Here is a 21,492-nt window from a genome sequence, read left to right as displayed (position 1 = left end):
CTCTGCAATAAATCGGGCCATTCATCTATCACAGAAGCATAAGGCAGGACACATCTGCTCATTCCCCTGAACCTTCTAAGCTACTTTAATACATTTAGGTTGGTCGGCAACCCCACATTTTCGAGTCTCAAAGGTAATCAGAACCTCCTAGAGATTCCAAGTTTCACCTATTCCCTACTCTAAACCCGGGATAGACAGATGAGGGCTGCAGCAGATTAAAACAGCTTCTTTGCACAACTTCACTCACCTGCAGGTGTTCCCTGTGGCAGCTACATAGCCTCTGGACTACCACAGGTTTGCCCTGTGTCTGAACTGCAGACTGTCTTTAAGAAAAAAACAATAGCAGCAGCAGCAACAACAGAAAACTTCAACAAATAGTGCTGTTGCAAATACTCTTAATATTTGGGGCTGAGATCTTTTAGGTAAAGTAAAATACAGCACCACCCAGCTTGCAAAGATTTCAAAAGTGCAGATAGAAAATTACTATTTTAAACCAGTCTTCTCTACTTCAGAAACATTAAATATATGAGGCATTAAGAAATGAGTTGAATTACTCAGGCCTTTCACAATAAATGGTGTCAGCATGGTCATGAATGGTAACAGGAAAAAAAAAAAAAGAAAAGGAAGAAAAGCCTCCCATGGTATAAAAACTAAGTGAAATCAGAGCTGCAGCTTTATGCTTAATGTCCACATCAATTTATCTTGTGATGAAGTGCTCCTCCAGCCTTAGCAATGCCCCCACTCATGATCTGCCATTGCATGCATTTTAAATTTACATGTGGAAGCCTACCCATGTCCTTTTAATGAAAATTTCAATCACAGGTTTTGCTGAAGTTAGCTGAGAGGCCAGCTCCTAACAATGATGTCATAGATAAGATCGTCATCCATGATCTATAGCTATTTAAATAGAAAATAATACCAAGGTTAGTGTTGACTTTTAATTTTTCAAAAGGAAAGAATAGGGAAACCACAATTTGGGGTTCTGCCAGTAGATTTTGTGCAGCAATCTTTTTATTTTTTTTGTTTCCAGATGACAATTTGAAAATATAAATCGTGATCACAAAACATAAGGCAGTTACATTCTAGTCCAAGTAATTGTATCAGGATTAAAAGGATTATATCAGGATTGCTATGTGAGGGTTAAAAAATTGTCAACTGTTTTGCCACTGAGTTCACTACGAATAATCTTTAACAGAGAAGGTTCTCTCTTTTCTTTTTAAAAATATTTTATTTATTTAGTTTTAGAAAGAGGAGAAGGGATGGAGAAAGAGGAGGAAAGACATCAATGTGAGAAAGAAATGTCTATTGGTTCCCTCTTGTACATGCTCCAACTGGGGACCAAACCTGCAATCCAGGCATGTGCCCTGACTGGGAATTGAACCAGCAACCTATCGCTTTGCAGAATGATACCCAACCAACTGAGCTACACTGGAAAGGGCAAACAGGATAAGTTCTCTTTTATTCCAAGTTGTTAACAGCCTCATTTTCCTTTGGTTGTTTTAGTTTTAAATCATGAATAGATATTCTGTAGCCAATAAAATAATTGTGTTAATCTGGTTTAACATGTTAATGGGATACATTTTATTAATAGACTTCTGTAATGTTGTGCCAACCTTGCATTCTTGGCATAAATCCAATTGGGTGGTTTACACAATACCAGAATAAATTAACTTTAAAAAAAATTTAAATCTATCTTTATAAGTGGTAGATAAGTGTAATGCGCCCCCGCTGACCTCTCCCTTTTTTTCCACTGTCCTTGTCCTGTTTTGGTATCAAGTATACTAGCCTTATGAATGAGTTGTGACATGTTTCCTTCTTCTCTATTGTCCAAATGACTTTGTAAAAAATTGGCTTAATCTTCCTTGAATGTTTCGTTCGACAGTCCCTGTGAAGCCATTTTGAGTCAGTTACACTGATGCAAGATTTTAAGGTACTAATTCAATTTTTTAAATGAGATCATTTAGGCTGTTAATTTCTTCCTGATCTAATTTTGATAAGGTGTTTTTTCTCCTATAGGAATGTGTCCATATCACCTAAGTTTAAAATTTGTCAGAGAACTATTCATGATATTCTCGTATCTCTTTAATCTCTGTCACATCTGTAGTTATACCTCATTTTCATTTTTAATATTGTTTATTACACTCTTCTCTTTTTTGTGATCGCTGTTGACAAAGATTTTCAATTTTATTAGTCTTTTCAAATAAACAACATTTGGCTTTGTTGATCTTCTTTATTGTATGATTGTTTGCTATTTCATTAATTTCTATCCTTATCTTTATTTGCCCTTCCTTCTTTGTGTTTATTCTTTTTTAATAAGAATTGGATGCTTACTCTAATTTTCTCTTCTCCTAAAGCAGACATTTAAATTTTTAGTTTTTCCCTCTAGGTCCTGTTTTATTTGAATCCTACAAGGTTTGATATGTTGTATTTTAGTTAATCAATTATTTCTAAATATTTTAAAATTATAATGCTGATTTCTTTGTTGGACCTGTGGGTTCAGGTGTATATTTTTAAATTTCCAAACATAAAGGATTGTTTTACTTATCATTTGTGATATTAATTTCTAAAAATTTTGTTGTGATCAGAAAATACGAAAACATTCCTTTGAAATTTGTTTTTTTAATTTATTTTTGTATTGTTCAAGTACATTTGTCTCCATTTTCCCATAGTCACTTTCCCCTGCCTCACCCACCGCCAGCTCCCACCCTCATCCTTCCCTACTTTGGCTTTGTCCATGGGTCCTTTACACATGGTCCTTGATTTGACCCTTCCCTTTCTTCTCCACATTACCCCCCTCTCTCCCGTCCCTGTTGGTTTCTTCTTTCAATGTTGCTGGATATATTTTTCTTGCTTGTTTGTTTTGTTGATTAGGTTCCACTTATATGTGAGAGCATATGGTATTTGTCTTTCACCCTCTGGCTTATTTCGCTTAGCATAATGCTCTCCAGTTCCATCCATGCTGTTATGAAGGGTAGCAGCTCTTTCTTTCTTTCTGCTTCATAGTATTCCATTGCATAAATGTACCATAGTTTCTTGAGACTTGCTTTAAGGTCCAGCATGGGATTACTCTTTGTAAATGTCGCAAGTATATTTGATAAGTACAGTTTTCTATATATGCTCGGCTGATCAAGCTTATAGGGGCTGAGTTCTTTGGAAATACATCAGCAACTACAAACATCAGCAGGAAGAGCAAGAGGAAGGGAGCAGCAGAGCTGATTAGAAAAATGTCCTTATCCCTTGACATCTGCAGTCTTTCACTAAAGAATGTGGTTGGCAGCTCCCCATTGTCCTTTATATCTCAATTTGTGATATAGTCTCACTTTCAACATTAGGAAAACAATTAGGAAGAAATTTTAAGCACTGTACCACTTGGTTTGGAGGCTCCTCACCTACCTTTTCTATGCCTTGGTTCCTTGGGTAAGCACAGTACAAATAAAAACATCCTTAAGCCTCCCAAGGCATCCGCATCGTAGAAAGATGTTAGCTGAACAGAAACATTGGTGAGTGCACATACACCCATTCAGCAAGAGGGAAAACATGATGGTTTATTTCCTGCAGTTGAAGTCCTTCTTTCAGAGTCCTGGGTCCCACAGATTGCACTGAGTAAGGTCAGTGACTAGTAAGCTCTGTAGGATCTTCGACACCAGTAGGGAGCATGTGACCTCTAGAGACAGAATGACCTCATCAATCCTTAAACTTCAACAAAGTCTTGTCAGAAATTTAGTTCTACTCAGTCAGTGAGATGAGATTATTATTTATTTAAGCCTAAGTAGGAAAAGCAGCAAAGATTAAGAATCAGGAAAGTTGGATTGGACTTTTCAGTTACTGAGAATAAAATGTGTGAGGTGACTCAACAATTTGTTCTTTCCTGAGTCATTTATTTCAGATAGTTGTTGGATATGAAGTTAGCCATAAAAGACTGGTCTTAGGTGTCAGAATTAGTTTTACCTCCAACATCAGAATAAAAAACAAACTAACACTTATTTAACATGTCAGAGGAAAATCATAGCTTTTGTGTTTCAACTCATTTTTTTCAGGGATGTAGGAGACAAATATAAATAAATGTAAAAGGAAAAGATTCTTAGAATGCAAGCAACTATGAGGAGGCAAAGTATGAACTTGAGGGCCAGGAAACAGAAGCCCTGGGCAGAGAGATGAGACTGGAAGGACAGGGGGCTTAGCTTGGTGACTTAACCTCACTATTTGATTAGAACTAGGAAGTAAGTGGGCTAATTTAGGGCCCACTAATGCCCCTCCTAGTTTTAACATTCTGTATATTGTCGTCCTCATGCTATAATAACAGTGGTAAGATTGAGCCCAAATCCAGTCCAAATTTCCTATCTAATACAGAATTCTCATTATCATTGCATTCTCTCATGCTTTCTTACTGTGAGTGGTCCATGTAGCCAAAGCAAAGCATGAGTTTCACATGAGAAATGACCAGCAAATTGTGGGCTTAAAATCAAGCAAGTCAACCACCAGCTGGGCAGAAAGAGCAGTCTAATTAGCTAAGTCCCAAGCACCCCTGAGGGAAAGACCAGACCTGGGGGTACTCCTTTAAGAATCTGGAGATTCTCTGAGATCAATCTGCGCTCATATAGTGCATGTAGAGCGGAGACACTACATCAGGAACCCCCATTTTTTCCTTTTCCCCAAATGATAAATAGAAGGATTACTGTGGGGAGGAGGATTATATTTGTAAAGAGAAACTCTGCATGGCAGCTTTTTTAAAAATGGATTTTACAATTCAGCCATTACCAAAATCTTCCTGAAATAAACTGAGTAGCACTAAGGATAAGAAATACAAACTACAAGGGAAGAAATATAAACCCAGGAGAAAAGAAGACAAGGTGCACAGAGAATTAGTGAGGGACAAAGCTGCAGAATGCCATGCTGCTTAAATGACTAAAATGACTTACTCAGGATAAAATATAAATCCTGGGTGAAAATATACCTCTCTAACACCGTGAATGAGAGTCCCTGTGCTTGCCTTTGAAGCCCTCTGACCGGAATACCTGAGTAATGCCCAGCTTAAAATTAATTAAGGTGGTGCTGGTGGCGGAAGACATGAAAAATGGAATGCGTATGCATGGGGCCACAGCAGAATAAATTAAGAGAACAAAAGAAAGAAGAAAGAGAGGATCACAAAGCTTTGAAAAGTGACTCTGCTTGTCCTTCATTTATAAGCATTACTTGTAACACCCCTTTCTTGGAAGCCTATTGTACAACCAGAGTTCAAGTATAATGCCTCCTTTCCTATCATCTCCAGCACCTCCAGCAAATAAAGCTGTTGAGGCTATTAAGGTGTGTGTGTATGCGTGTGTGTGTGTGTGTGTGTGTGTGTGTGTGTGTGTGTTTGTGTGGAGAGAGAGAGAGAGGAGAGAGAGGGAGAGGGAGGCACAGAGACACACAGAGGTGAAACAGAAGCCATGGAAACTCAGAAAGGTGATTACCAACCTGAGGAAGTTGCATCAAGAAAAGAACTTCACGAGACAGGGGCTTCCCAATGATCAGCTGAGTGAAATGGGTGGTCTGTTAAGTGAGGACCAGATTGGGCACTAACTTTGTTTAGGTTTCCCTTGATGACTATTCAGAATGCTTTGTTAAACAGAGGAGAAAACATGGTCTTTAACCATCTAACAACATCTTGGAACTGAATTCCCAAGTCCACACTTTGGTTACAGTTCCAGAAACTTTGACTAAGCTTGGCTATTCCATTAGTCAATATTTAAAAATGATTGTCCCTATATGTTTAGAAGTACATAGAGAAAAAGACTAAAAGGATACATGTAAATGTTAACAATATTTTATCTGCGTAGTGACACTAGGAATGATTTGTTTCCTTTTATATGCTTCTTTTATGTTTCCAAGTTTTCTGCATTTCATATATATATTCTTTTATAAAAAGGAAAATAAAACAAAAATTAAAATGACAGACCTAGACCCAGAAAAACTCCCATCTATGTATTTCTTGCTCTCTGTTTATTCTCCTACTCAGATGAAGAGGATTTTTTCCTTGGAATTGTTCTTCTCCTTTCAGATTGGTTTCACATTGTGTTCTTTCACCCTCTACCACATTTCTCCTTGCTTCCTCTTCACAGCCTTTTTTTCTGATGAGAAGAAAATTGGCTGGTCTTTCTAATCCTCATGTTTCCTTCCCTAACCAGCTGCATGGAGAAAGCCCAGGAGCACGATTCCCTCCCAACTGCAGGCCAATTTGAGAGATGAGAATTACACAGTCTGGCTGAGAGCGTGACACCTGCTGTATACAGGCAGCAGTGTGCACCCAGGTTCAGGGCTGCAGCGTGAACATGGCTGCTGCTTTGCACTGGCAGACTGTGTAGAAGCGAAGTCAAGGCCAGGCCACAAGGATTCATTTTAACATCTGTGGCTGGAGGGAGAGACGACAATGGTCAAACGGAGTAAAAAGCTAGTATGTGTCTGCAGCAAAAGCCTGTTTTGATTTATAGCACTTAAGAAAAGATCCATTTCACTATAAATCCAGCACTCTTGGTGTGATATGGCCTACAAGTCAGGAAGCAATTTTCAAAAGAAGTGGTGGAGAGGAGGGTCATGCAAAGGTCATCCAACAACTGTGGCTGATGATGTTGGGAAAAGCAGAGTTCTTTGTCCTATGTATGGCTGTAAAGTCTATAGAAGATGCTGTATTTCCCATTGCAGAATCCAGTGGCAAAGAGCAAAAGAAAGACACCAAAAGACTTTAATTTTGTGCAGGGCAATGCCATTATTTCTACCCCTGGCTCCTACGTCAATTTGTCTGCTGGCCTCATTATTTTTAGAAAGGACAGTTACTAATGAGAATGCATCTGATGATCAAATTAATCAACTGCAGAGCAAATAAATGATGCAGTGAAGATTCCTGTAGTTAATTTTATTAGGGCTTCTCTTTGCCTTCCCAGAGTAAAGAGTTTTATTTCCACAGTCCAAATTTAATAAATAAAAGCCCCGTATAAGCCATTTTCTTTTTGCTAGCTCTCATTCCACTAATGTAAAGACAAAATTAGGGCTATGACGCAGAATCAGAAAACAGGCAGTGGGCTTTCACCAATAATATTTCTAGCAGTCAGCAAGCACAGGAAGGGGACAGCTTCCAGGTCCTCCGCTCTTGTGCTGACAGTGCTCGGCAGCACCACGTCCAGCGTGCACTGCAGGCAGTTGTGAGGAAAGAGAACACGGCGTGGAACTCTGACTCTGCCAGGTACATGGTGTGCTCTGGACAAGTCACTTGACATCTCTAGGTCTCAATTTCTTACCTGAGAAATCAGGATAAGCACATACCCCCTGAGTTGTGAGCATTGTGTGACATAGCATGAACCTGCTCTTGGGGTTATCCGTGGAGAGTGGGCCCACTTGCAGTCAGGGGCAGAGAAGCAACAGCACAGGATGCCCCACTATCAGGAAACTCAGATCTGGATCTGTCCAGACTTACTCGGTAAACCTCGAGGCTTCTCTTAAACCTCTACATGTCTTCATATTTTCATCTGGAGTGTGGCAATCACAATTTGCATTTGTATAATAGCTTTTCAAAATGAGTTCACATATATAGCCTCATTCTATTGCAACAAGTTTTGACTGAGGTTGGCAGGACCCATTCCCGAGATGAACTTGAGGGTCAGACAGGCTGACTCTCACGAGGTTGTACAGCACCTTTTCCTTCTACTGGTTCACTGTTTTCGCTCTCTTCTGAAAAAGCTTGGTAGCCACTGGGTGGCATAAAAACAGATTATCTCCTTTCTTATCTTGTGGCTTCTGTTCAGTGAAAACAGCAAAATGCCCAGTGGCTCACTATTATTTGAAGCTGCTAAAAACTTAGGGAGGTTTCCTCTCCATTATCTTCACTTTCAGGCTTTGTATCTTGGCCAGTGTCAAATGAATATGTGCTTTAAACTCCCAAACTCCTTAGCAGATGTCAGGTTCTCATTTCAAACAGGTAGAGCTTTGTAATGTAAAGCCCTGGACCCAGAATTGAAGAATCGGTTTCTCTTTCTGATTCCAAATGGACCGATCATGCCTTCAATAGTCCCACACTGAAGTGGGATACACACTTTCTTCTGATGTGCCAGAGAATGCAACCTGTAGATGTTAGTAAATGTGCGCGCTGCCAGCAGGCACTCCACAATGACAGCCGCCCAGTGAATGGTGCCACTGAATTACAAATGAGGATTATCGTCAGCATCACATGTGCTACCGTTATAAGGCACCATCCTGAGGCACGTGGCTGAAGAATGGGTAGAAAACGAAATGACAGACTCTAGGGTAGTCCAGTGAAAGGGAAAGAAGACCATGGTGGGTCCCAAATATGCAGCTACTATGAACCCTGGTGCCCAGTCCTTAACCTTTTTAGGTCATATCATCTGAGAAATGTACATGTTTTATCATTTCTCTGATTCTACCAAAATGTCAAAAACGTCTAATATGAGTGTGTAAAATTCCTTATGAGTTGTTTTCTGTTTAAAAGGAAACTTCCTCTGGGTGATTGAAATAGAATCAAATAAACATGGGGTATTTCTCTGCAGTCATAGCTTATCAATATTCCAGATTTTTTTGTATTGTGTGAGTACATACTTATATACACACATATTTTTGAACTTTCTAAAACTAAATATTTTTCTACTTGCACATGGAAGTCTAAAAGAAAGCCCCTGTCTCTACACTATAAAAATGTGACTTTTTTGCCCCACTGAATTATTTTCTGCACTGATGTATAATGTTTTCAGATATTAAAGATAATGTGGTTACCTGCTTCTTCCTGAGTAAACAAGCAGATAACTATGTGTGTGCTTTTCCCTTCCAACTGAACAATTTTGAGGTTCCTGAAGAAAGAACTCTACTTAGAAGAAAATCCTCATGATATATTACCACTTAAATTCCAAACTAATCAACTTTTAGTTTTTCATATTCTGCATGTAGTTCATTTATCTAAATATTTTGCAAAAGCTCTTAAAATACAATTTATCATTATAAAAATTTAATTTTTTTCTTTTAGAGAAATATCTTTTTTTCTCTTCTTGCTCTTCTACATTTGTGTTATTTTCATTTAAAAAAAATTCTAGAGGAAGAACTACTCTGTCCATGCCCTTCCCTTTATCTTTGTTTGTCCTCCTCGACCTCCATTCCTCCTTCCACTCTCCTCTTTGCATATCCATTTGAGCTTAGGCTTGCCTGTCTCCATACAAGCAGTTGTTTTTATTCCCTGCTTTCTTTTCTTTTAGATCAAAACACCAAAACACCAAGAACGGAAAATAATTAATCATGTCACTATCATTATTACATATTGCAGCCTCTTTATGACACCTTTTCTGAACTACTTGTCTTCCTTTCCTCCTCCCTTATAGCCATCTAATTTGTATATCTGCCTCCTCATCCTGAAGGCAGCTATCTTTATTCCAGAATATGCTGCCTTAAGCCCCCATGTTCTCTTTCTCAGACATTTGGAAAATGTGCTTGCTGTTCCTCCTTTTCCTGTATGCTTCTGGACAGCCGGAGTAACTTTATTTTTTACTTTTTTATTTGATTGATTATACTATTACAGTTGTCCCAGTTTTTCTGCCTTTGCCCCCCTCTACCCAGCAACCCTCTACTCCTTCAGGCAATAGCCGTACCATTGTTCATGTCCATGGGTCATACATGTAAGTTCTTTGGCTACTCCATTTCCTATTCTGTACTTTATATCCCCATGGCTATTCTGTAACTACCTATTTGTGCTCCTTAATCCCCTTAACTCTTCATCCAATCCCCTATACCATCCCAATTTGGCAGCCATCAAAACAGTCTCCATATCCATCATTCTGTGTCTGTTTTTGTTGTTTGCTTAGTTTGTGTTTTAGATTCAATAGCTGACAGATATATATTTATTGCCATTTTATTGTTCATAGTTTTGATATTCTTTTTCTTTAAATAAATCCCTTTAACATTTCACATAATAATGGTGTGGTGACAATGAGCTCCTTTAGTTTTTCCTCGTCTGGGAAACTCTATATCTGCCTTTCAATTCTAAATAATATCTTGCTGGGTAAATACTTTAGCTGTTGGTCCCTGCTCTTCAAGACTTTGAATATTTCTTGCCAATCCCTTCTAGCCTGCAAACTTTCTTTTGAGAAGTCAGTTGGCAGTCTTATGGGAACTCCCCTGTAGTAAACTGTTTTTCTCTTGCTGCTTTTAAGGTTCTCTCTTTATATGTTAGCTTTGGCATTTTAATTATGATGTATCTTGGCATGGGCCTCTTTGTATCCATCTTGTTTGGGACTCTCTGTGTTTCCTGGACTTGCATGTCTATTTCCTTCACCAAATTAGGGAAGCTTTCTTTTATTACTTTTTCAAATTGATTTCCAATTTCTTGCTCTTTTCCTTCTCCTTCTGGCACCCCTATGATGCCAATGTTGGAATGCTTGATCTTGCCTCAGAGCATCCTTACACTATCCTCATTTTGTGGGATTCTTTTTTCTTCCTATTGTTCTGATTGGTTGGTTTTCTCCCCCTTAAGTTATGTTCCATATCATTGATGTGTTCCATATCATTGATTTGATTCTTGGCTTCATCCACTCTACTGTTTTTTCCCTGTAAATTATTCTTTATTTCAATTAACGCATCCTTCATTTCTGACTGAATCTTTTTTATACTGTTGAGGTCCTCACTAAGTTCTTTGATCATCCTTATACCCAGTATTTTGAATTCTGCATCTGATAGATTGCTTTTTTCCATTTTGTTTAGCTCTTTTTCTAAAGTTTTGATCTGTTCTTTCATTTGGGTCACATTTCCTTTTTCCTCATTTTGGCAGCCTCCCTGTGTTTCTTTCTCTGTATTAGGTAGAGTTGCTATGACTCTCTGTATAGTTAGGATGGCCTAATGCAGTACGTGTACTATAGGGTCTAGTGGCACTGCCTCTCCTATCACCCAAGCTGGGCACTTGAAGTGTGCTTTACATGTGGACTGAGTGCACCCTCCTATTGTAGTTCAGCCTTGGTTGCTGTTGACAAGTCAATAGGAGGGATTTACCCAGGTCAGTCAGCTGCAAGGACTGAATGTGACCACTGATAACTAACTTTTGCCCTCTGTGGAAGGTCGCTGTGCAGGGGGCAAGGTGTTGGTGCTCTGATAGGGTCAGTAGCTATTTGCTGGGTGCACAGGCTCTGAGATTTCCTAGGTGGTGCCGGCCAAGGTCAGCCCTTGCTTGTGTTTTGCCTGGGATTAGCCTGCCTTAGGTATAAAGCAATCTGAGATGGCTGCTACTTGTGCTGGGCTTGGAGATTCCCAGGCAAAGCTAAGCTGTGAATCTAGGCTGGCTGCTGCTAGTACCATGACTGGGGCCACTTAGCAAGAGGTACAGTGCCTAGGAGCTTGCTGAGGCTGGCTGTTGCTTGCTTGAAAGGATTTAGGAAGTTGCGAGGCATGAGCCAAGACCACCCATTCATATGGGAAAGCTACTGTCAACAGCTGTAAATTGGGTGGCATGAACCCTCAGGGGATCTCCAGAGTAGGCAAATAGTGTCAGCAAGGTTGATGGAATCTCAGATATGGCACTAGTTGCTGGTTCTGTGGCTCTGTGCGGGGAGGGTTCAGAAACAGGACAGTGGTTTTTGCCTGATTTTCTGTCTGGGAGAAAGCTGTTCCCCAGCTCTTGCCTTGATGCCAGACACTTTAGTTCCTCCCTGTATACCACTAGTGCCTTTCAAGTTGCTTTCCTGGTGCTGGAGCTCAGATGGAGTGAGTCTGAGTAAGTCTGTGTGTTGGTTCTTTAAGAGGAACTTCAGCAGTTTATTCCACCAACTCAACCTCTGCAGCCAGAAATTATGGGGACTTATCCTCCTGGCACTGGAACCCTGCACTGCAGGGCCTTGTGGGTGGCTGTGACTCCTTGCTCCCAAGATATCCTTTCCAAATTTTTATCCACCACACATGGATGTGGGACCAGCCTGATTCCTGTCTCTGCCCCTTCTATCAGTTTGGATGGATGTGGTTTCAATTCCCTAGTTGTCAGACGTCCATTCAACTCAATTGCTGATGGTCTGAGTGACAGTTGTTCTATAATTTAGTTATAATTTTGATGTGGCTGTGTGAGGAAGCAAACCATGTTTACCTAAGCCATCACCTTGACCGGAAGTCCAGCCAGAATAACTTGTAAAACTCTTCCCCTGACCCTCTCACTGGCCCACATGCTAATCAGAATTCATTCAAGGGCTGCATTAAAGTTAAATGTTCCTGAAATGGGTTTTTGTTCAAGTGTCAGACACAGTCCACGGGTGTTTGCTTTTTGTTTTTCCTTTCTCCAGAGACTCAATTAAAATGTCTGTCAAAGAATAAACTTTAAAAAACAAAGACAATCGGAAGGGAATTCTAGGGTGTTCCTAGTGTGGGACTGATTCTGGCATTTGTGGGATCTCCAACTCTCCTGAAAAGGAAGCCTGCCAGTCAGTTGTCATGCATGGGAGGAGACTCCACGTGGGAAGATGGAGACCTGGACTCAGCAGTGAGTGAAACCACACAAGCTTCCTCGGAAAGTAAACTGAGCCTTTCACTCCCAAATACAAACAGACTACCAAGCATCCCTTGCATGAAAAGAAACCTGTAGCATGAGAGACAGACTGAGATACAAAAACCTGAAATACACAGAAATGATTCAGGAACAAAGAGTTTTTAAGTTTTGATTATTATTCTCAAAAAGATTTGAGAAGATAATGCAACTAAAAAATAAGGATAAGATTTCATGAAGAGATAATAATCAAAGAACAATAATAACACTTGCAAATAATGTGATTATCAATAGAAACTTCAGTAGAAAGGATAAAAGATAAAGTTTAAACAGAAAATATGAGAAAAAGAATAATGGGCACAGAATCAGCCTATTATTTAATCACTTTCAGAAAGAGAGGAAGAGAAAAAGAAAAACATCAATGTGAGAGAGAAACCTCGATTGGTTGCCTCATCTGAGGATCGAACCCACAACCTAGGTATGTGCACTGACCAGGAATTGAACCTGCAACCTTTCAGCAATGGGGACAATGCTCCAACCAATGGAGCCACACCAGCCAGGGCCATAGCACCACCTTTTGATGTCTGCTGGGAGCAGTGGGCCTGCTGGGCTTTTAAGGGTTTTCACAATTTTTGAGGGACAAATTTTTTTTTCAGAAATAAAAAGAATTCTCTAAAATTTTGTCGGATATGCCCTGATTGGTATAGCTCAGTGGGTTGGGCATCACCCCACAAACCAAAAGTTCTCAGGTTCAATTCCTGGTGAGGGCACATGCCTGGGTTGTGGGCTAGGTCCCCAGTTGGGGGTGAGCAAAAGGCTGATCACACATTATGTTTCTCTCCATCACTTCCTTCCTCCTTTTCCGCTCTCTAAAAATAAATAAAATTAAAAAATAAGAATAAACAAACTTTTCTTGGATATACTCATTTTACCTGTCTGTCCCAAAATTGTCTAATGATCAAAACTACCCCCGTCCCCACCACAGCCACTTTTACCACCAGCACCTTCACCACGATAGCCTTCGTTGCCACCACAGTCACCGTGGTCAGAGTCCCCATCACCACCACAGCCACCTTCATCGTCCTCAGTGCCACTCTTGCTGCCATAATTATTCTGATTTTGACATATATACATCAGACTTCATCACATGAATTTCAGACAGCAATTGAGTACAAACTATGTACTATGTCTAATAATTTACTAAGCAATTGAATAGTGTAATAGAGATTTTAGAAGCGATGCTTAATGTAAGCGGTCAGATGTACTTACTGATGTTCTCATTTCAACATACTTCCTTTTCTCTCTTTTTTTTTATCCTTACTCAAGGACTTTTTTTTTTCATTGCTTTTAGAGAGAGAGCAAAGAGAGAGAGTGGGAGAGAGAAACATTGATATGAGAGAGAAACATCTATTGTTTGCCTTCCATACATGCCCTGATTTAGGATTGAATCAGCAACCTAGGTATGTACCCTGACCGGGAATTGAACCCTAGACATTTCAGGTATAGGACTAGGCTCCCACCTGCTGAACCACGTGGGCCAGGACCCAACACACATTCGTTTATTTATTAATAATATCTCAAAGACCAATTATTGATCAACATTTGGCAAAACTAGCTGGAGTTACTCTATATTTTAATTTCTAAAATGGTGTTGATCATACTACTTTTTCCCCCAAATTTTCTGATCTTCCTTTGCTGAAAGTTGTCAAGACAACTGATTTGCCCTGGTCTTTATTAATTTTAAGCCACTGTTCTATGTGAGTCAATGATTTACTGGCCAAAGACAGCTGGTCCTCGGAAATTTGTTAATACTACTTAAAAGCTTTAACTTAAAGTACTCATTAGAAAGCCTTTTGACATAATCTTTGCTAGTCACACATAGTTTTATGATCAGCAACTTATAATGGTATCTTGTAATTATTGAATATTTATCGGTACTGCCTATATAATTTACACATGGCTTCAAAAAGGATTCTGATTTCACCTTGGCCAACTAGCTAAGTTGGTTGTAGGATGGCCCCATCCACCAAAAGGTTGCGGGTTCGATCCCTGGATGGGGGTGATGCTTTCAGGAGGCAACCAATCAATGCTCTCTCACACTGATGTTTTTCTCTTTCCCTTCCTCTCTCTCTAAAAAGCAATATATATATATCTATATATATATATATGTTTTTAAAAAGAACTCTGATTCTAAGTTGGTTATTTTGAAATATGATATATTGACCTATCCTCAAGAATGAAAGTACAAATATTTTGTAAATTTAGGATTAAAACCATAATGAGACACCACTGTACATTGACTGTAGTGGATAAAAAAGACAAAACAAAACAAACTAACCATATCTAGTGCTGACTGACAGGGATGCAGAACAACTGAAATTCTCATGTAGTCCCATGGGAATGCGCAATGGTGTAGACATTTTGGAAAACAGTTCATCAGTTTCTTAAAAAGTTAAACAATTTTACCAGATGACCCAAGAATCTTCCCCCTAGGGATTTACCCAATTGAAATGAAAAATGATATCCAAACAAAAAGCTTGTAAGTGAATATTTACAGCAGATTTATTCATATTTGCCACAAACAGGAAATCAGCCAAATGTCCATGAATTGACTAGATAAACAAATTATGGCTCTTCCTTACAACTGAATACTATTCAGCATAAAAGGGAATGAACTTATACAGCAACATGAATGAATCTCAAATTCATTATGCCAAGCGAAAGAAGCCAAACTCAAACTGTTGCATATTGTATGATTCCACTTATCTGACATTCTGCAAAAGGCAAAACTATAAAGGTAGAAAAAAAATCAGCGGTTGCTGGGAGTGAGGTTAACTAAAAAGGGGCATAAAATAATTTTTTTGGTGATAATGGAACTGTTTTACACATTGACTATGGTAGTGGTGGTTACATAAATATATGAGAGTATGAATTTGTCAAAATTCATAGAATTGTACCCCTAAAAAGAGTTATTTATATTGTATGTATTTTTTTTACCTCAATAAACCTAAGACTACAATCCAGTGTTGTAATCTGAAGATAAATAAGAGTTTAAAATACATGTTATTTTTCATTGTACACCTAAAGACAGGAATGAAAGCCAACAACCTCACTATCCCTGTGGCAAAGACAGGTTAACTTCATTGCTAGCTTAAGTCAGGGAAAGGCTACTGTGCTGCAAGCTATTACTGAAACCTCTAACATTAAATTATGACTCACTGTAACACAAGAGCAGACTGAGAAACAGCAAGACAAAGTCACCCAAGGGCTTTTCATTTTTAGGAACCTTGCCCATCATGTTTTCTTTATGAACATATGAGAAACGTTGTGATATCAGTAAACATATACTTAAGGGATTAAGAGAAGAAAAGTAAGAAACTTGTTGGCTAAACTTAAAAGGCAATTCTAAAACTTGTATGCTAGTTCTAAGGCTGCTAAGACTTTATTTTCTTTTGTTTATTACAGAAATAATTTCCCATAGATGGATTGCTAAAACAATAACACGTTGGGGGCTAACCCCTCCGCTACCTGTTGGCTTTCCCATGAGATCATGATTTTCTAATTTAAAAGTGGATAGTGGACAGATTGAGAGTGGGTTTCAAAGTAAGGAGAATTCTTGCAGTGGGGCTCAAATTAGCAAGTTGTGGAAATTTATTCAAAGTGATTTTAAGGTAGAAATATAAATCTTAACAAGCACATATATTTTAAAACTATATTAAAGACGAGTTGCCACAGAGACTGCCTTGCATCTACCTAACAACCAGTAAAAATTAAAATTACATCCACTACCCCTGGGTTGGTGCTTCCCCTGTGCCAAGGAGGGTCTACATGTGCAACCTGCAGAGTGTCAGCTCTCACCACTCCCTGCCTTGCTGTGTATGACCCTAGAATCTCAAACAGCACAGAGCTCCTCACAGGCACTGTGCTAGTTCTTGTTTCGGTACCTTTGTTCCTTCTTTCCTCAATTCGGCAAATGTATTCTGACCATCTACTATGTGTCTATGTCTGATTGAACTATGTCTCCTGGCTCCCAAATTTATATGGTGAAGTTCTAAACTCCTGTACCTCAAAATGCGATCTTATTGTAAAAGAGAGGCATTGCAGATGTCATTAGTGAAGCTGAGGTCATACTGGATGTGTGGGCCCCTTAATCCTACACAGATTGTGTCCTTATAAAAAATAAAAATTTGGACACATGCACAGAGAACACCAGGTGAAGAAGGCAGAAAGCAGGTGATGTGTCTACAAGCCAAGGAAGGACAAGAATCACTGGCCGACCACCACAGTGAGGGCAGAACCTCAGAATGCATTCTCCCTGCCAGCACTTGGGGAACCAACTCTGCCAACATCTTGATCTTGGACTTCTAGCTCCCAGAACTGTGGGACAGTAAATTTCTGTTGTTTAAACCAAACCAAACCAGACAATAACCAAAACACTCCCCCCCCCCAAACAAACAAAAAACTATACAAAAATAAGTTTCCTACTGAGAAGGTGATTCTGCAGCAAGCAAATACATCCTTCCAGGGCCGTGTGCGGGTGGCGGTCTATCACACTTCCCCTGTGTGGACCAGGCCCTTGGCTGCCCGCACCCGGCACTGCTCCCCAACAAGCTTTCCCTGACTGATGAGCTCACCTTCATCTCCTCTGACTTTTCTCAGACTTGAATCTTCACCATCTTAAAGGCTGTATTAGCTTTGAAAGCAACGAGGATGAGCTTTCCCAGTAAAAAAGAGGGCTGGCTGTGGAAGGTGTGACTAGTAGCTCGTGGCAAGGCCTGGAGATGTGGTCTTTGAGGAAATCCACAGACTTCCCTTCTGGCAAGGGCGCCAGCACACATCCACTGTTGGGGCACCCGGGCAACCCTGTGCCGGTTTCCAAGTGCAGGGGCCTAAGCAAAGACTGTAATGACATTCCCCTGGCGGGCTCTTACCTCTGAATCTCACTGATTTATCTAACATACTCTGTGAACATCAACCAGTCAGGACTCAAAGCTAACACTCAAAAATTGCTTTAAAATGGTGGGAAATGTTTAAGACATAATTTCAATGACTTGGTCATTAACTTGTTTGTATCCTAATCCACACTTCTTTTTCATATCCTTTTTTCTCAATTATTTTTCCCTGCTTGGGTAATGTTTCTGTAGCAGCCACCTTCAGTCATTAAGACAGTTTTGTAGGCAAGTCATGCTCTTGATCTTAGATAGCAGTCAATATGGATGGAGGAATTTTAAAAAATATTACTCATTATATATTTAATTTCCCTTTACCCTACTTATATTTCCCTTGTTTAAATAAAAGCAATCTTTTTTTTTTTTTGGCCAGAACAGAGTGGTTAGATTTGCATATTCAAAGGCATAAAAAATACACACGTATGATGTAATTTATGCTATATTATTCTATGATAACTCAAAGGCCCAAATACCCTAAGTGTATCAGACATCACAGGTATCAATGGATGTTTTCAGATATAAATCCAGCTATGAATCTTTGATGTGTGCTCCCCACCACCAGGGCTCAGGTTTGCCCTCCCTTCAACCCCTCATTTCACACAGTCTGTGTTCCGTCCCTGTCTTTAGAAGCCCGTGGCCTCAGCCTCCTTCTGGTAATTGCTGGAAATACACGTCTTTAACTTGAGTGTGCAACACAGATGCCTGGTATTTTTTAACTAAAGCACAGATACTGGCTTATTTCTAAAGTTGCCTGTTACCTAAATTCTAGTGCTTCATCCAACCCATCAACAAACATCTCCTAAATATATAATGTCTTCATGGAACCTGACTAGATCCTAAGTATAATCCAGAAGTGAAGACAATACAGCTTTTCATTGATCTTGAAAATTAAGAAAAAAACAAAAACTAAAAAAAAAACTTGCCATGCTTTTGTAAAATCAGTCAGCATGTTTTTAATTTAAAAGTTCTAAGATTACAAGGCACTTGTGTCGTGACTGGGATGTCCTGACCATTGGCTGTAAGGCTAAATTTCATACTCGAACCTTTCCTTGCCTAGATTTTCTTTATGTATTTCCTACCTTGAGGGTACATTTCTCCAACATATTTCTTCAGCTTGGGTTTTCTCCAGGTTCTACCCTCCCACGAACAGTCATCACACATTCCTATCCTAGCAACTTAGCTTTTCAGTTGTCATTTCGTCTCCTTCACCTGTCCTGTAAATGGCTGTTATTTCACTTCCACTGACTACACTCATGCCTTTCAAAAAAACCCCACCAAACCCTGGCCCATACCTGCTGCATGCCTTGCATGGTCTGCTGCAGGAACTGGAGCTGCTGGTCCTTGGTGAGGTTCTCTTCTGTTCGGAAAAGCTGTTCCTTTTCCTGTTTCAGCAGCTCCACCTCATTCCTGTAGGCATCCAGCTGCCAACGGAGACTGTCGTTCTCCTCTTTCAGAGCGTAGGCCTGAGCAGCCAGGGCTGAGGGACAAACAGAATTGAATTCAAGGGAGTCACTTCCTGCTGAGACTGAACGGCCTTCTGGGGGAAAGGGAGTATCACCCAAATTCTTAGCGTTTCTTACCACCTTAGAAGTAATACCGAAACGCCTTACTCCAGGGCTCTGTGCAGCAAGTGAGCATTGTTTCTTTTGCAACTTTCATCCATTTCATTTGTATCGTCTCACATATGAATGTTTTCTTTTGTTTGTTTGTTTGTTTGTGTCTTGACCTCTCCCCCCTCCTAGGCGCTCTCTTGGAAACCAGTACGTGTGGCTCAGCAACGGCAGCATTCCGCATTCTGGGCAGCAGTCCCATCTGCCACGCTGCTGTCCTCTCCCTTTATGCAGGGCTGCCGAGCTCCTTGGAGAGCCACCTTCTTTCACACAGTCGGCTCCACAGGTTGCCTGGGCAGCAGCAGCCCAAGGGAGGGCTGAATTTATATGCATACCATCCCCCGCTCTAACTCCCATCAGAATGGTAACCTAGTTCCATCTGTTTCACTAACAGATTAAAATGCCTTTTCTCTGCAAGGCTGAGTGGTTACTCTAAGACTCCTTCCTGAAACCTAAAGTTCTCTGTATGCAGATTCAGACCTCAGTCCCATCTCCATCTTATTGAGAAATCAAGACAGTTCACTCAGGGTCTTACACATCTGAAGGCTTCAGAAATAACTGAAACTGAGTATGAAAGAAAAGTAGGTGATAAAAGAAAATTAAGGATGGAGAACCCCTTCCCCACATTCCAGCTAAAAAAAAATGCTTTACCGTCTCTCCAATATGAATTATTGCTTGCTGGGCACTCACCATACAAGGGACTGGGCCAAGAGCTTCACATGCACTAACTCACTTTCATAACTAACCCCCATCAAACCTATGAAACAAGTGCTGCTTTATTCCCTCTTTACAGATAAGAATAACAAGGCACAGGAAAGCCAGAGAATTTGTAGGATCCCCCAAAGTGAGTAGCACAGTCTTCTCACCCAGGCTGCTGGCTCTCAGTCACCAGGCTATTGTGCCCATCCAGACGTGTTTCGTTCTTACCAGACTGTTCAAAACCAGCCTTTAATTCTTCCCCTCTCCTCTTCCACCAGTTTTCCACACTTTTTTCTCCCTCCCCCAGAAAATCCATTCTCTACTTTTGGAAGCAAGAGGGAAGTGAAAGAAAATTTAAAAAATTTGTGATCAGTAACTTCTTCATAGAAGTTAGTTCCAGCATATCGAGGCAGGGAGTGGCCCTCAGCCCAGGTTCTGAGTCCTTGCTCCTCTCGGCCACCACCCCAATCCCAATCAGAGGGCCAGGGCCAGGGCGGCCGCTCACATGTTCCCCCTGTGCCTTATGTTCAAGGAAGATAGATGTGTGCTGGGACGTGGGGCACCCTGGTAAAGTCTCTCCTCAAATATCAAATACCAATTTATGTTAATAATAATTTTACACTTGAGTATTTTATAGTACTCTAGTTTTCACAATAATAATCTATGTATAGCAAACACTAAACTACTAATCAAGTAGAACATGCGATTAACCAGAAAATTTCCTACCTGAACCATTAAAGATCAATTAGTCAACAAGGATTTATTGCATATATACTCTGTGCCCAAGCCTATCTGGGAATCTTGGATCAGAAGGGGAGACAAAATATATCTCTTCTCTCAAGGAGCTTATACTATAATAGAAACTGACACAACTGAAGGAAATTAATGCATTCAAAGGAAGAGAGAACAGCTGGCTGCCTAGCATATAGTAAGTACTCAATAAAAGTTGATTGAATGACTAAATAAAGAAGCAATAGCATCAAAGTATATGACAAGAAGATCATCCTATGGGAGTTCAGAGAAGAGAAAAATGCAAACTGGAATAATCAAAGTGGTCTTCAAAGTATGAAATCCAAGAGTTGGGGAAGGACATCTAGTCAAGAGCAAAGGAATAAGCAAAAGTCCAAAGATAAGAATTAAAAAGAGAAAATTTGGGGCAGGAAGCAGGGGAAGCTTGACCAAAAAGGCAAGAGTCTGCCTGGAAGCAGAAGAGACAGGTGAACCATGTCAGGTGATGAGAGAGGATGGAGGATCAGAAGTCAAAATGCAGAGTTGGGCTTAATGGAGCGACCAATTGAGAACCACCGAAGGTGCTTGGGCAGTGGACAGACATGAGGAAATTGGTGATTTAGGAAAGTTAGTCTGGCACTGGTGCATGGAATAAACTGTAAGCCAAAGGGAATAAATAAGTAAAATTTTATTTGGTGTATATGTGGATACAAAACTAAAAAGCAGCCAATTTTACAGATTTTAGGGATGCATAAAATCAGAAATGACTCAGCATATACCCAGGAACGAGCTCGTGTTTACTGATGCTGTGCAGCCAAACTACAGATCTCGTCCACAGCATGAGACACCGACCGCCAGTCCGATTTACCAGCCCATGAGGAAACGGTTAGAGGCCTCATTCAAGAGAGGGATGTTGTGATAGGGCAAAATTACAGAAAATGCAAACGATGAAAAAATTGTTGGCACCACAGAGGCACATTACTACATTTAGTAGCATTCAAAGACACTTAAGTCA

At 40.1% G+C, this 21,492-nt stretch overlaps 1 protein-coding gene across 1 annotated transcript in view; it reads right to left on the bottom strand.

The window, feature by feature from the left end:
• Window positions 1–21,492, bottom strand: part of ENOX1 (ecto-NOX disulfide-thiol exchanger 1) — a 603,512-nt gene that overhangs the window by 91,376 nt on the left and 490,644 nt on the right. The window contains exon 13 of the mRNA XM_054586376.1: window positions 18,732–18,916. Within this exon, the coding sequence (XP_054442351.1) occupies window positions 18,732–18,916 (185 nt within the window). The remainder of the gene's footprint in view (window positions 1–18,731; window positions 18,917–21,492) is intronic.

The sequence above is a fragment of the Pteronotus mesoamericanus genome, unplaced genomic scaffold (assembly GCF_021234165.1).
Source record: "Pteronotus mesoamericanus isolate MK-2021 breed Mesoamerican mustached bat unplaced genomic scaffold, CSHL_Meso_final contig_94, whole genome shotgun sequence".
Taxonomy (NCBI): Eukaryota; Metazoa; Chordata; class Mammalia; order Chiroptera; family Mormoopidae; genus Pteronotus; species Pteronotus mesoamericanus.
Note: the sequence above shows the minus strand (reverse complement) of the source record. Positions and strands in the feature narration are given on the sequence as shown.